At 37.2% G+C, this 17,348-nt stretch overlaps 1 protein-coding gene across 2 annotated transcripts in view; it reads right to left on the bottom strand.

The window, feature by feature from the left end:
* PPP1R12A (protein phosphatase 1 regulatory subunit 12A) overlaps positions 1–17,348 on the bottom strand; it is a 161,438-nt gene that overhangs the window by 52,905 nt on the left and 91,185 nt on the right. For both annotated transcript variants that reach the window (XM_003259586.3, XM_012500121.2), the window contains exons 4-5: positions 6,015–6,174; positions 1,997–2,141 (exon numbers count right to left, since the gene is read on the bottom strand). In XM_003259586.3, coding sequence (XP_003259634.1) covers positions 1,997–2,141; positions 6,015–6,174 — 305 coding nt within the window. The remainder of the gene's footprint in view (positions 1–1,996; positions 2,142–6,014; positions 6,175–17,348) is intronic.

Raw genomic sequence — 17,348 nt, 5'->3', positions numbered from 1 at the left:
GGCACAACTGTTTCAGGTTTTTTTTTTTTTTTTTGAGCAGGGTCTCCTTCTGTTGCCCACTGCTATGCAGTGGCACATCCATGACTCACTGCAGCCTTGAACTCCGATCCTTCTACCTCAGCCTCCCACGTAGCTGGGATTACAGGCGCACACCACAAGGCCTGGCTCACAATTCTTTTAAGATCACATAAAGATCTACTGAAATATCGAATGACAGATAAGAGAATAAATAAAATTTAGAGTGACATAAGGAGCTGCTACTATAGTAATGTTTTAAAAAACGATATAAGGCAAAATAATTTTACATGCACTCCTTCTCTGATAGCAAAATTATGATAAATTGTATGGCACAGGAATTAGACAACTGTTGGCCAGATGCAAATAAAATAATTTTTCTCATACATACTATATATTGTGTATGTTTCACTAGAATACTGATTCAGTAGGGGAAACATACCATGTTTAAACTTGTAAGTGAAATAATCCTTTTTGGAAACCATTTCAATTAATAAGCTTCTCTCACCTAGTTCTTATCTGGAGGCTACTGTTACTAAATGAACCAATTATCAGCACTGCCCATATGAATGGACACGTGGTAAAAGGCTCTCCCACTGTTTGGGAGAGAAGAATGCAGACCAGAGTTCAGAGGCTAATAGATATCCGCTAATCTTTTCAGAAAAAAATTTCTGAAGGGGAATTTCTACATTGAAAGAGAGGTAACACGACTTGTGAAGCTAAAATTAGCTGGCCTTTTACTCAAATAGTATCAATATTTATTTGTCTTCTAATGCTGATTACAAAACAACTATTATGATGAAAAACAACAGAGAAAGTAAATTACTGAAAGTTTTAACTAAAAATTCAACCCAAAAAGATTTTTGTATTTGTATATAAGTGCAAACCAATCATTCCCCCAAATTTTTTTACTTTCCTTAAGACTTTTACCAATTCCTATGATTTTCATGCCTGCACATTTCTTATATAAAATATATTTTTAAATCAGTTAATGAAAATAAGATATTTAGAACTCTACTCCAAAAACAGCAAAAGAATTAGATAGCCCTATTTCGAATAAAGATGAGATCATTTTATGAATCTCTGCTACATAACCTATGATATTATCCTATAAAATGCAATATACAAGGAACATTCTATGGAAAGGTAATTAAACTCACTAGCGGAGACATGTTTTGAGTTCTCCATGATATTTATTATCTACCAACACAGAGCAGGAAGAGACTAGCAGGAATACTGGTGACTGGCTATTGACTGATAGTGTATCTAAAAAGGAGTAGAAGAGAGAAGTCTAGTTTAACAAGAAACTTGATAACTTGAATCTTTTCATGATTTTGTGAAAAACGCTTTTATGACATTTTCTCCCCCCCTCCTTCTACATAATTGTGGTATTAAGTATATCATTTACCTCACTCAACTGAACTATTTTCTCATCTACAAAACTAGAAGACTAGATGATGTTGCATCTCAATGATCCCCTTTGGCATAAAACTTTATAGTTATATTCACTGTCATCACCTGCTGTAAGACCTCATTATTCATGTCACTTAAAGAATTCTATAAGCAAACTAAAAGACCATCAGCTAAACAATTAGAAACACACTTCTACATGTGTTCCAACTCAAAGGGGTGGCAGAAAACATTCACATAGGAATTCAACATTTTCTTAGCTTCTGAATTCCTAAGAACATAGTATCAATGCAAGTATCCAAATCTACTCTACATGTATGGCAATCTGATTACTGAAAGAGTAATACTTCTTTCTTTGCAGTACAAGGCCAGAAGTACCTCATACAGTAGCTGAAAAGACTTAAACCATTAATTATTAAGTCAGTTGGCTGAAAAAATGTTTTACACAGTTGATAAAAATACAATTATATAATGTAATCCTTATAACCTTTTGAGACTATATTTCTAAATATAGTTTCTAAAACTATTATTTCTAAAAGTTAAAGTATTAAAATACATTTAAAAGGCCTACCACTTTGTTGACCATCTCCATATCACACAGATTGTCCACTAAAATTCGACATGCTTCTTCTTTACCCCAATGAGCTGCAGCATGAAGAGGTGTCCAGCCATCATAGTCTTTAATATTAACATCATAGCCTGCCTGTATTAAAAGTCTAAAGAAATTACAGTGAATTAGATAATCATTAAAATCTAGAAATAAACGATCATGATCAAAAGCTATCTACCATGCAATTTAACTACAATTTTCAATTAATTTATTTTCAGAATTCACATCCTTCCCCCTCAATGAATTAACTATGGCAAATACAAAGTAGTTCTCAGAAAAAACTCGGAAAAAGAGGATCTTGAGTCATTGCCATAATAATGCAGTTTTAATTAATTCCTAATGACTCTAAGTCTTATGGTTTGGTGTGACACTGATTAATTCTCGTTAATATGACTTGTAAGTGAAATTTTCACAGAACAGCCCATAATTTTTCAAATTAAAATCGAAAAGTGATGAATCACTTTGTATGTAAAACTGATTTATTGCGGGAACTATCATCTTCAGGTTTCCATATAATATACAATCGTGGGCTAAATGTGTTCTAAGAATATACTGGAATCAAAGAAACTTGTTTTGTAATGTTTCTGTTGCCTTGAAATTAAGGAGCTGAAAATTTTCAAAGGAAAATGACAATCTTTAAGAACAAAACAAAGTAAAAAACATATTCCAAGGAGTTGGATCTATTTTTCTGAGCAGTAGAAAGCAGATACTCCAATCATCAACAAACTAAAACAGAAACACATTTTAATACAATGCAAAGAGTTGCATAAATTATGTTAGTATGCCCTTCTAACTACACATTGACAACAACCTTTATTTTATTTAGACATTAAGCTCACAGAGAGCAAGGATGGGTCTATAAATTGCACATAGCATAGCCCCACACAAACAGGTGAACGAACACTAAATACAACTCATGAAATCTAGTTAACCTTTACCTTACTTTCCAAGATGTTGAGCTTGAGAAGGACCTTCTTTTTACCTACAGGAGGTGGTAGTGACAGCTAATGTATAATCCCCCTTTATTTATTTCAGAACAAATCTGGTGTTTCCTAACAATAATACAGCTGTTTCTAATCTCGCCTCCATAACGGAACCATCTGAAGGGCTTGTTTTTTAAAAATAGATTCCCCAGCTCACCCCAGTACTACTCAATCAGCATATGGGGAGATGGGCTCTGCTGACCTATATTCTTAATAAGTTCCCCACCCATATGATTTTCATATCATTGCCTGTCACCTGCCTGCAGACCAACATTTAAGAGCCATTATCTAAAGAAAAGCTGAAAGATATAAGTCCAAAGAAATATCTCCACTGACATATATTATCAGAAACCTTATTAATAGAGGCAGAAACAATACTGGAATATAAGAGAAAAATGCTATTCCCCATTAGGAAATATGAACTATAATAATGTTAAATATGCTGAGCAACATTTTTAAGTACTTAGAAGTCTGTGTGGAGAGAAAAAAGAGGTAAATTTTTTCAACATAAAGACAGTATCTATATTCAAGGAGCTTTTACTGGAAGTGAAACAACAACCAACTCTCAAGGATAGGTTCTGTGAATAGACATGCAATGGGAGTACAAAACTGAAAAGCATCAAAATCAAATTGAAAGGAGTTGCGTGTGTTTGGGAGGGAGAGAAAATGTGAAGAAGGTTACATTTGAAACAGATCTTTTCTATTGATTTTTATTTCATATATGTTTTAATTAACTTTCATAAGTAATATGTTCACAAAGTTTAAAAAAAAAAAGAATGAAAGGATACATAGGGACATCACTCTCTCACTGCTGACCTTTAGCCAACTAGTTTGCCCTTCCTCAAAATAACCATACTATTAATTTTTATTGGATCCTTACACAACGATTTCATGCATATATAAGCAAATACAATTTTAATTTTTTTTACAATAAATACAAATGATACATACTTGGATCCTTGACTTTGACACTTCATAATATATCCTAGTGTTCTTTCTATAACAGTATGTAAGGAGATTTCTCATTCTTGTTTTAATTGTTGCAGAATATGCCAGTGAAAGCGTATACCGTAATTTATTAAACCATTCTCTTATTCCTATTATAAAACAATGCTGCTAGCATGTATCTTACTTCCTATGTGAGTGGGAGTATCTGTAAAAAACCAAATTCCTAGAGGTAGAATCAGGGAACTAAAGAATAACTGTTACTTTGACTGATTTTGCTCAATTGTCATTTCTACTAATAAGAGTGCCTTTTCCTACAACCTGCCAACAGGACGTCAAATGTTTTGATCTTTGCCACTTGACAGACGTAAAAGTGTAACTCATTGTAGCTTTATTTGCACTTAATTATGAATGAAGTTGAGCATTTTTTTTTCACATGCTTAAGGGCCTTTAACTGATTCAAAGGACTGAGCAGAATTTGCCTCAAAGTTGAAGAGATGGTGCATAAAAGCATCTAGACAGAAACAAGGGAGGGCATTAAGACATCATGACAGAACTTCAATAGATATATATAACTGGCACAATTCATGCTTTAGGGGCAATGGTGGTAGCTTAGCTTAAAAGGGAAGACAGTGGCCAGATAATGAAGAATCTATGTGCTAAGTTGAGGAGTTTAAAATTTATCCTGATCCCCACTAAGAACTAATAAAGGATTTTGGGAGCTTGGATAACCTAATTACAAAGATCATTTGGAAGCCATCCAGAAACCTATTTTGCAATATAACCCAGTACTCATATACATGTTTACAGAAACAAGCGCTTTAAGAAACAATTCTTACCTTTATGTAATACTCTTTAATACCTTCTATTCTCAAAAAAAAAAAAAATGCTGTTTGCAACTCACAAAAGTTTTGGATTAGAGAGAAACAGGTGGACAAGAAAACTAATAAAAAGGCAACACTGCCATATTATTCTTAGGAAAAAGGCCTAAATTATTGAGGTTGAATAGAGATTGAAAAGAGGAGGCTGGGCGGTGATGGCTCACGTCTATAATCCCAACACTTTGGGAGGCTGCGGCAGGCAGATCACTTGAGCCCAGGAGTTCAAGACCAGCCTGGGAAACATGGTAGAACCCTGTCTCTACAAAAAATATGAAAATTAAGTGGGCGTAGTGGCACATGCTTGTAGTCCCAGCTACTAGAGAGGCTGAGGTGGGAGGACTGCCTGAGCCTCTGTCACCCAAGAGGAGGAAACTTGGGAAAGGTGACTCATATATTCTTTACTATTTTTACTAATGAGTGTGAATAAGAAAGATTGATATTAGAAGCTCAAGTGAATTAGAAGCAATATATTAATAAAAGGTGCAGTAGATTTTGCTAACTGCTGGTCTTCCTTTCACATACATACAAGAATAATTTTATATATTGAATAATACACAGAATAATTTTCTTCATATAGTTGCCAACGTTTGCATTGCAGAAGTAAAAATATTATTGCAACATAAAGAAGTTTTGTTCCAAGCAAATTTGCTAAACAATATACAGCCCTGTAGAGTCAAAGTTGCTTATGGCTTAATATTTTATAGTGTGCTGATAGTACTAAGTTCCAGTGTTCATGTAGTAAAAAACAAAATTGTATTTAAGATAAGTTACATGTAAATAAATATTCTGCAGGAATCAAGCTCTCAAAATTGATAGTATGTTCACAGGACATTGTTCTTAGACTCACGAACCAGTTATCAATCTGGAACCTCAAAATGACTCTGTAGTGATTTATTAGGCCAAAAGGTAACAGAGAATAGGTAACTGACACTTAAATTCAACTTACTGGAAAATCACAACTGATTAAAAAAATAGTAATAATTAGAGAGTTGAAAGAATTTTAGAACAAAAGCAATCATATTCAAAGTAGTTTTTCTTCCTGAAAACAGGCATTAAAGAACTCTTTTATGTTGCTTCAAAATAACGTTTGCAGGTATTTTAAGAAAAGGAACAATGAATAAAGAAGACAAACTAAAATAGAAAAACAACTCTATAAAAAACAATACTTACTTTAAAACTTCCGTATAGCCTTTCGCAGCTGCAACGTGAAGTGCTGTACCTCCAGATTTTGCATGCCGGACATCATTTATATGACCACTATTTAGCCACTGCCTGGCATCTCTAAGCATGATCCGTTCTTCTTCCTTTCGAGCTGCTTCTATATCAACCCCTGATAAAATAAAAATAATTGTTATTTTTGCTTAAAAATTGTTCTATGTTGGGAAATAAAATTATCCAAAACATGTCAAGTCTAAATAAAATTAAAAATGAAAGTATGTCTTTTTAAAATGGGCTGCTTATAACAAGTCGGTTAAACTAAAAAATGTGGGGATAATGTAGACATTGTATTAACTTTCTCTACTTATTACTTGGTTTTTGCTCCACAATACTATTTTGATCTTATTTTTCCTTTCTGATTATTCTTCTTGTTTTTTAAAAATTTGAACATTTCCTAAGGTATAAGCACCCTTTGGGCTAAATTTTTTTTTAACAATTATAATGAATAAGTCTCAAATTTCTATCTATTGTTTTGATCTGTTCTATGAAATCTAGCCTAGCAGGTACAAATGTTTACTGAATGCTTCAACTTGGAGGTCCTGTCTTCATCTAAAATATATCATACCTTAAAATAGATTATTTCTCTAGCAAACTCCCTTCATTTCCTTTTCCAACATAGTACATTCTTCATACCATTAAAGTTATTTTCACAATTTTAGTAAGTTATATAAATGTTCATTCATTTAAAAGCACTTACTCTAAGCACTACCCTAGGTTGAGGTGATAAAAGTGGAAAGAGGCCAGGAGAGGTGGCTCACACCTATAATCCCAGCTACTTGGGAGGCTGACGTGGAAGGATCACTTGATCCAGGAGGTCAAGGCTGCAGCGAGCCATGATCATGCCACTGCATTCCAGCCTGGGTGAGAGCAAAACCCTGTCTCAAAAAACAAACAAAAAAAGGGAAGAATACAAAAATGAACAGGATCCTCTAATTCCTACCTTCAAAGAGCTCAACACCTTGGAAAAAAAATTAAAGAAAGATACTCTTGAAATTCCTGAATGATTTCATGTGGTCTTATGGCTTTGACTACTTGCTATTTAATAAACAGCACACACCACAATGCATTTACAATCTGCCTTACTCCACAAGTCTATGAGCCTTTTTATCTTTTATCCCCACTGTCTGGTAGAACACCTGATACAAAGCAAAGGGAGATCAGAGCCAGGTGCGTTGGCTCACACTTGTAATCCCAGCACTTTGAGAGGGTGAGATGGGCAGATCATTTGAGGTCAAGACCAGCCTGGCCAACATGGTGAAACCCCGTCTCTACTAAAAATACAAAGAAAAAAAAAATTAGCCGGGCATAGTGGCAGGTGCCCGTAGTCTCAGCTACTTGGGAGGCTGAGTCAGGAGAACTACTTAAGTCCAGGAGATGGAGGATGCAGTGAGCCAAGATCACGCCACTGCACTCCAGCCTGGGCAACGGAGTGAGACTTTGCCTCAAAGAAAAGGGAAAAAAAAAAAAAAAAAAAAAAAAAGCGAAGTACAGGGAGATCAGTAAATGTTCAGTAAATGAACAATGAATGAACAAATATAAAACAAGAACACACACACACACACACACACAAACACACACACTTCCTCAGCTAAGATTCTCCTATAATCCATATCCATGTATACAACTGTTTGGTCAAGATTTTTCATTCATCCATCCATACATTTAATATATACTGAGCACCTACTATTTTGCCAGGTATATCATTAGATGCTACAGGTATAGATGTGAACTTATTATATGGCAGAAGATGATTCATTTGTGAAGAAAAAGCAAGGAAAGGAAACAGAAAGGGTAATGAGAAGGGGTGTTATTTTATATAGGTTGGTAAAAAATAGTTTCTTTGATGACATTACAACAAGAAATAAAGTGAGTGATAGCCATACTACTGGGAGAACATTCCAGGCAGAGGGAAGTACCAGTAGGCTCTAAAGTGGGAGCCTGCTAGGAATGTTCTGTTTAGAAGGACAGGGTCTCTACAGAGTAGTAAGGACAATGAGCGTGGTGACACGATCTGACTTAAGAGGATCACTTAGGATGAAAAGTTGAGTAGATATTGAGATACCCACTTGGAGGCTACTGCAATAATCTAGGCAAGCAATTATGGTAACTTGAACAAGGGTGGTAGCAGTGAAGACAGTAAAGTGGTTGAATTCTGGGTTTTTCAAGGCTTACCAAGAGAATTTGCTGTTAGTTTAGATACAGAAGAAAAAGAGAGGTCGAGAATCAATCAGAGGTTTTCAGTCTCAGCAACTGAAAAAATTAAAGCTTCAATTTCGGAAATGTGAAGTTTAAGATGCCTAACAAATATCTAGTCAGAGATATCAAGTAATCAGTTGGATATCTAAGCCTGTAGGAGAGAGAACTAGGGAAATAATAAAATAATATGCCATGGGCATCTCAAACTCAATGCTAAAATCTTAACCAAATTTTTCCCCAACCATTCTATTTGCTGCCTGTTTTGTTTTCCTATACTAAGTGCCCTCACTTACCTAGCAACCTGAAAGTCATCTGAATTTCTCCCTTTACCTTACTCTCACCCCATCTGTGATTGTTAATTGTGTCAACTTAACTAGACTGAGAGATGCCTAGATGGCTGGTGAAGCACTGTCTCTGGGTGCAGTTGAGGATGTTTCCAGAGGAGACTGACACGGGAGTCAGTGGCCTGGGAGAGGAAGACCCACCCTCAATGTACACAGGCAAAATCCAATCACCTGGGAGAAATGGGCTGAAAAAGGAGGATTTGCTCTTTCTGCTTGCTCTCTCCCTTCAGGAGGAGGATACCTTTTTTCCTCCTGCTTTTGGATATCAGACTACAGGTTCTTCAACTTTTGGACTCTGGGACTTGCACCAGTGGCTCCTTGGGGGGCTGTCAGGCCTGACAGGGACTGCGGTGTCAGTTTCCCAGCTTCTAGGGCTTTGAACTTGGACAGAGACACGCTACTGGCTTTCAGCCAGCCAGATAACCAGCTTCTCTGGTTCTTCATTTTGCAGGTGACCTATTGTGGGACTTTGCAGTGATTCTGTGTCAGTTGCTCCTAATAAATCCCCTTCCATATATCCTACAGGTTCTGTCTCTATGGAGAAGCCTGACTAATACACCATCCTATTAGTTACCAGATTTGGAGTTGCCACTTCTAGACTGTCTTCTAAATGGCCCCCATCACTATCCTAGTTCATAGCTTATGTCTCACACTTTGACTACTACTACCAGCCCTTAACTCATTCAGTCTTTAGTCCCTTCTAATTCATCCCTCAATCGACTGCTGAACTCGAAAAAATAAAATATGATGTCATTTCTTTATATAAAATTTGTCAATGACTGCTTCTGTAAGACAAAGCTCAAGCTCTTTAGTATACAAGATAAAGCCTTTTATGACTTGGTCTCAGTGCATTTTTAACTTCATCTATAGTCTTTCTCTCTTACCATCATCTAGTGTTCTAACCATCTAGACCTCCACATAGGTCCCCAAGTACATCATGGTCTGTGCTGTCGTGCCAGCTACTATCTTCTACCTGAACTGTGTCTTTATTTTGCCTGCTTATTAGCACATTATCATTTTTTCCAAGACAACTAAACTGCTCATTACTCAACTGAAGCTCAGCTTTTAAAAAGCAGGCAATATTTCAGAAATATTTTTAAAACTCCAAGATTACACATGTATAGAAAAAGTCATCTTCAAACTAGAGATTATAATATCCCATTACTGCATTTGAAGGAAACTTGCAATAAGATTTTCCAAATAGACCTTATGAAAACAATAAATTGTATAAACTATATATGTAATGAACACAAACTATAATTTGTATAAAAATCAAATGCCACCATTTCTATAGTAAATCAGTTTTACATGTATCAAAAATTTCCTACCAAAAGATAATCAGCCCATTTTATTTAAGATATGCCTAACGTTAATAACCTTTCTATTAAGTGATTTATCTTAGATTTGCTTTTTTAATGTTATTCTCTTACTGTCTTTTAAAACAGGTAGATTTTCATTATTTTTATCCCTCCTTTCATTACAATCTTAAACATTCTGATTTTTATTGTCTTTTACTATTGTTTCCTTTGAATTTCAAGTTAAAAAAAAAACCTACTTCTTTTGTATTTATCTAATTTCATGCTATCTTTATCTAATGACAAAGCAATTACCCTCTTTAGCTTCCAAATCGTGCTCACATCTGATTCATATATAAAAACAATCCAAGTGTAAAGTTAACGTGAACGGCAATTCCTTATGCTTAAGAAAATTAAATTAGAAAAGAAAAACCTTTCTTTTGTTCTTAAATTTTAAAAATACTACCGATTAGAGTATGTAGACCGTGCTTAGCTCATCAAAAACTTGAGGAAAAGAAATCTAATTGTACTATGTATTAGGAGACTTGCTTTCTAATTTCAGTGCTTTGATTAACTACCAGTGATCCTGAGAAAGCCATAGCTTCTTTGGATATTAGTAAGATAGGTTAAGAAAACAGATACTGAACCGAGACTGGCTGGATTTGAATCTCTGATCCACCACTTACTAGCTGTACTACCTCAGGGTAGACAATCTATGCTATGCTCTGGTTTCATTTGTAAGATGGGAGTGATGACAGTATCTATCCTATATGGTTGTTCTGAAAACTAAATTAATTAATACATATAAAGTGTTTAGATCAGGGATAAACACTAAGGTGTTAATTATCACTATCAGTTTGAAAAGTCTATGATTCTGCTTCTCTTTTCTTGATTTCTGTTTTAAATGAAAAAAAATCTAATAATGCATTTAACTGGTCCTTAACCCACCTACTATACCTGCAAGGTTTTTAAACAATGAAAATAGTACATAATAAAACTAAATTGGATATAATAAAGTGATTAGACTAACATCTGTCACTATGATTTAAGAGCAGTAAATATTAGATTAAAATATAACCAAATCTCTTAGATTAAAATAAATAAAATTAGATTGGAATTTAGTCAGCAACAGATTCAAAAATTAATTTGTCCCCAGATAAAGAAAATAATTACAGCTACTGTTCAATTATTACTACTTTCAAAGGCAATTTACTTAAGCATAACTAGTTACTGATCAAATGTACTAGAATAAGAAAAGCCAAAAGAATGATTAAAAAACTTAAAAATATTAAACAATAATTTTCATACCTAGATAATTTGAGAAATGTTACCACTACTAATGATATGGTTTGGCTGTGTTCTCACCCAAATCTCATCTTGAATTGTAGTTCCCATAATCCCTACATGTGGTGGGAAGGACCCAGTGGGAGGCAACTAAATCATGGGGACAGTTACCCCCATGCTACTGTTCTTGTGATAGTGACGGAGTTCTCACAAGATCTTATGGTTTAGGGGCTTTTTCCTCTTTGTTTGGCACGTCTCTCTCCAGCCGCCATGTGAAGAAGGATGTGTTTGCTTCTCCTTCCACTATGATTGTGCTTCCCCTTCCACTGTGATTGTAAGTTTCCTGAGGACCCCCAGCCATGTGGAACTGTGAGTCAAACCTCTTTCCTTTATAAATTACCCACTCTCAGGTACTTTTTCATAGCAGCATGAGAATGGACTAATACAGTAATTTGGTATCGGGTAGTGGGGCACAGTTGTAAAGACACCCAAAAAATGTGGAAGCAATTTTGAAACTGGGTAACAGGTAGAGACTGGAACAATTTAGAGGGCTCAGAGGAAGATAGGAAGATGTAGGAAAGTTTCGAACTTCCTAGAGACTTATTGAATGGCTTTGACCAAAATGCTGATAGTGATATGGACAATGAAGTCCAGGCTGAGTTGGTCTCAGATGGAGATGAGAAACTTGTTGGGAACTGAAGCAAAGGTCACTCTTGTTATGCTTTGGCAAAGAGACTAGCGCCATTCTGCCCCCTGCCCTAGAGATCTGTGGAACTCTGAACTTGAGGGAGGTAATTTAGGGTATCTGATGAAAGAAATTTAAGCAGCAAAGTGTTCAAAAGGAAGCAGAGCATAAAAGTATGAAAAATTTGCAGCCTGATAATGTGAAAGAAAACCCAATTTTCTGGGGAGAAATTCAAGCTGGCTGCAGAAATCTGCGTAAGTAATGAGTAACCAAATGTTAATCGCCAAGACAAAGGGGAAAAGGTCCCCAGGGCATGTCAAAGACTTTCAAGGCAGCCCTTCCCATCACAGGCCTGGAGGCCTGGGAGGGAAAAATGGTTTCATGGGCCGGGTCCAGGGCCCCCTTGCTGCGTGCAGCCTTGGGACTTGGTGCTCTGTGTCCCAGCTACTCCAGCCCTGGCTAAAGGGGGTCAATGTACAGCTCAGGCCATCGCTTCAGAGGATGCAAGCCCCAAGCCTTTGTGGCTTCCATGTGGTGTTGGGACTGTGGGTGTGCAGAAGTCAAGAACTGAGGTTTGGGAACCTCTGCCTAGATTTCAGAGGATGAATGGAAAGGCCTGGATGTCCAGGCAGAAGTCTGCTGCAGAGGTGGAGCCCTCATGGAGAACTTCAGCTAGGGCAGTGTGGAAGGGAAATGTGAGGTCAGAGACTCCACACAGAGTCCCCACTGGGGTACTGCCTAGTGCAGCCACGAGAAGAGGGCCACCATCTTCCAGAGCCCAGAATGATAGATCCACTGACAGCTTGCACTGTGTGCCTAGAAAAGCCAGAGACACTCAACACTGGCCCATGAAAGAAGCCAGGAGTGGGGCTGTACCCTGCAAAGCTGTCCTGCAAAGGGGCAGAGCTGTCCAAGGCTGTGGGAGCCCACCTCTTGCATCAGCATGACCCGGATGTGAGACATGAAGTCCAAGAAGATCATTTTGGAACTTTAATGTTTAATAACAGCCCTATTGGATTTCAGACTTGCATGGGGCTTATAGCCTCTTTGTTTTGGCCAATTTCTCCCATCTGGAACAGGTATATTTACCCAATGCCTGTACCCCCACTGTGTCTAGGAAGTAATTAACTTGCTTTCGATTTTACAGGCTCACAGGCAGAAGGGACTTACCTTGTCTCAGATGAGACTTTGGACTTGGACTTTTGGGTTAATGTTGGAATGAGTTAAGACTCTGGGGGACTGTTGGGAAGGTATGATTGTGTTTTGAAATGTGAGGACGTGAGATTTGGAAGGGGCCAGGAGTGGGATGATATGACTTGGCTGTGTTCCCACCCAAATCTCATCATGAATTGTAGTTCCCACAATCCCCACAAGTCGCGGGAGGGACTCCGTGTGAGGTAACTGAATCATGGGGGCAGTTACCCCCAGTGCTGCTGTTCTTGTGATAGTGAGTTCCCACGAGATCCGATGGTTTTAAAAGGGACTTTGCTTGGCACTTCTCTCTCCTGCCACCGTGTGAAGGATGTGTTTGCTTTCCCATCTGTCATGACTGCATGATTGTAAGTTTCCTGATGTGTTTGCTTTCTCTTCTGTCATGACTGAGGCCTCCCCAGCCCTATGGAACTATAAGTCAATTAAACCTCTTTCCTTTACAAATTACCCAGTCTTGGGTATTTCTTCATAGCATCATGAGAATGGACTAATACAACTAGAGATATATTTAGGGTGCTTTTTTATAATTATTAAAATCTGTTAGAGATGCCCCTATACTTTTGTTTCTTTGGAATTAAGATATGCTATATAAATTTATGCATTCCCATTATATGTATCAAATGAACATCATGAAGTATTTTCTAGGAGACATTTTAAATAAAATGCAGTATGGTACAGTGGTACAGAATGTGAGCTCAAGATATCTGTCATACTGTTTAGGACAGACCTATAGCACTACCACTTCCTACCTGTACGATCTTGGGTAAATCACTAAGCCTCAATTTTCTCATCTGGAAATGGGGTAACAGTAGTATAAACCTCAGAGAATTGCTATGAGGATGAAATGAAGAAATGCATGTGAAGCTCTTGGCTCAATGCCTGGCATATAATAAGCATTTAATAATAGTTAGCTATTGTCATTACTACTATTATCAGTGTTAGCACTTAGCTTTTCATCTCCAGGGTCATCTCATCTACTAGTTCCCAGAATTCCCCCTCCTTATGGTTCTCCTAGATTTACTTTTCACATCTTTACATATCCTAAGTTCTAACAATGCACCAACCACTGTCATCTAGATGTCCTTTAGTACTACAAACCCAACATATACTCATGTAGTCCCTCAGTCTGTTTCTGTCTCATCTCACACTTTCCTACATGAACTCATCTAATCATCACCTATTCAACTGGAAACTTTAGTGAGTTAGCCTTAATTCTTCCTTCATATCTGCATTCAATTCTTTACCAAACTGTTCTAATTTTACTTCAACATTTCCTCAAGACAGCCTTGTTCTTCATTTCAAATGTAACAGGTTTTGGCTCTTATCATCTTTCACCTGGACTAATTTGAGAATCTTCTTCAAAGAATGCGTGTCACCATATATCCTACATTCTATTTCATCCTCCAAGTTGCCATCAGCTTTATACTAAAAACCAAATCCAATCAAATTAATTTATTGCTTGGAGATATTTGTTGCATCTATCCAATGCCTACAAAAATAGATATCCTTCACTATCTGGCTCTGACCTATCTTTTCAGGCCTCATCTCCTACAAATCCCGCCCTGACTTTGCATCTCAATTCCAGTCCAAAGGAATGTGTCTGTCTTCCAGTCCACATATGCTATGTATGTCTCCAAATCCTTTTTTTTTTTAAGTGATTTAAAAAAAAAAAGAGAGAGAGAGAGACAAGGTCTCACTCTGTTGTCCAGGCTGGAGTGCAGTGATGCAATCGTAGCTCACAGTAACCTTGTACTCCTGGCCTCAAGCAAGCCTCTTATCTCAGCCCCCCAAAGCAATGGAATTATAGGCATGAGCCACTGTGCTTGGCCTTCCAACAACTTCTTTTCTTTGCACGTTTTGTTACCCCGCCTTTTCTGTCCACCAGTTCCCTTCTTTGCCAAGCCAACTCCCTCTAAATGTCATCACTCTGAAACCTTTCCTCACCACAGCTTTTTCTATTCTCACAACATTCTGTTCCTATATATTTTAATACATAGCACACTGTATTGTGAAGCTCTCTTCGTTTGACACTTCTGCTAGACTGTGAAATCCTTAAGAAGGATTGTCTTGCTTTTTTTTATTGTTAACACCCAGCACATAGAACATTTGCTGGCACATTAACCAGTACTAAATGAATCATTAAAACTAAAATCAGCCCTGCTTATAGTTATGCTAACAATTTCCCTTATACAGAAGGAAACCAAACGCAAGAAATTTTCAGTACAACTCCATGCCTTTTCTAGTTTATAACAATTGCTAATATCAGATAAAAAACAGGAGCCTTAAACTTTTACTTTAAAGAGTTACCATTGTTTGACAGGAAACTGTTATCTGAGCTATCTGAGCACTCATCACAGCAAAATGGGCAGGGAAGTTCTTCTTGCTAGGTTGTGATGCTTTATACCTATTCTTTAGTTTACTCAACTCTAGAAGATCCCATGACTCTAAAACACTTGTCTGGAACATGGCTGTTGAAAGCTCTTCTATGTGCTTATTCAGGCTTCAGTTTATAACCACTTTTATACTGCATTTCTTGTTTTTCTTAGGCTCTAATTATCTTCAATCACTTTTTATAACACCTCAATTCTATTTTAGGTATTTATTTTCTCAGTTTTCATGCTTAAGATAGTTTTTTTTTAAAACAAACCCACAGTTGGCTAGATGCGGTCGCTCATGCCTGTAATATCAGAACTTTGGGAGACCAAGATAGGTGGACCGCTTGAGTTCAGGAGTTCAAGATCAGCCTGACCAACACAGTAAAACCCCATCTCTACTTAAATACAAAAATTAGCCAGGTGAGGTGGCATGCGCCTACAGTCCCAGCTCCTCAAGAGGCTAAGGTGGGAGGATCACTTGGGTCTGGGAGGTTGAGGCTGTAGTGAGCCATGATTGTGTCACTGCACTCCAGTCTGTCTCAAAACAAACAAAAACAAAACAAAACAAACCCGCAGTCATTAGGAGTTTTCCTAATCCCAAGGAATAAAAATCTCCTTTCATGGAATTTATTTACCTTCTATTCCTTTCTAATCCTTAGTTTCTATTTTCTGATGAAGCACATTTCAGCAGGAGTCAGCCCTCTACATCAATATTTCATACCATTCCTCTATCATCTGACCTCAGTAAAACACAGCTCTAATAATACCTGTTTGGTCACTGCCTAATGGACTATAACAAAAATCACATGTGGCATTTTGTGTGTGTGTGTGTGTGTGTGTGTGTGTGTGAGTCCTGCCCAAAGGTACTGCAGAAGTAATCCACATATATACATTAATTTTTAATTGTAGTAAAATAAACATAAAAATAAAATTTACCATCTTAACTTTTTTTTGGTTTCAGAAAGGGTCTCACTCTGTCATGCAGGCTGGAGCACAGTGATGTGATCAGATCACTGCAGCCTGGAACACCCAGGCTAAAGCGATCCTCCCCCCTTAGCTGGGATTACAGGTCTTAACTATTTTTAAGTGTATAGTTCTTAAGTACATTCACATTGTTGTGTAACACATCTACAGAGCTTTTTTCATCTTGCAAAAGAAAAACTCTGCCAATTAAACAACTCCCTTTTCTCTCCTCCTTCCAGACCCTGGCAGCCATCATTCTATTTTCTCTATGAATTTGACTATTCTAGGTACCTCATATATGTAGAATCATTTGTTTTTGTTTTTTTTTTTTATCACTGGCTTATGTCACTTACCATAAAGTCCTCCATGCTGTAGCATATGTTTGATTTCCTTCCTTAAGGCTGAATAATATTTCACTGTATATATATTCCACATTTTGTTTATTTATTCATCTATCAATGGACACTTGGTTTGCTTTCATCTTTTGCCTAACATGAATAATCTGTACACCCATGTTTGTAAAAATTATTCAATTTCAAAGAGTTGAGTCGTTTTAAATTCTTTTGGGTAGGCTGGGAGTGCTGGCTCATGCCTGTAATCCCAGCACTTTGGGAGGCCCAGGCAGGAGGATCACCTGAGGTCAGGAGGTGGAGACCAGCCTGGCCAACACGGTGAAACCCCATCTCTACTAAAAATACAAAAATATTAGCCAGGCACAGTGGCAGGCGCCTGTAATCCTAGCTACTCGGGAGGCTGAGGCAAGGAGAATCGCTTGAACCCGAGAGGCAGAGGTTGCAGTGAACCCAGATTGCAGAGGTTGCAGCGAACCCAGATTGCGCCACTGCACTCCAGTCTGGGTGACAGAGCAAGACTCTGTCTCAAAAAAAAAAAAAAAAAAAAATATATATATATATATATATATATATTTTGGG

This window comes from Nomascus leucogenys, chromosome 10, assembly GCF_006542625.1.
Source record: "Nomascus leucogenys isolate Asia chromosome 10, Asia_NLE_v1, whole genome shotgun sequence".
Classification (NCBI taxonomy): Eukaryota; Metazoa; Chordata; class Mammalia; order Primates; family Hylobatidae; genus Nomascus; species Nomascus leucogenys.
Note: the sequence above shows the minus strand (reverse complement) of the source record. Positions and strands in the feature narration are given on the sequence as shown.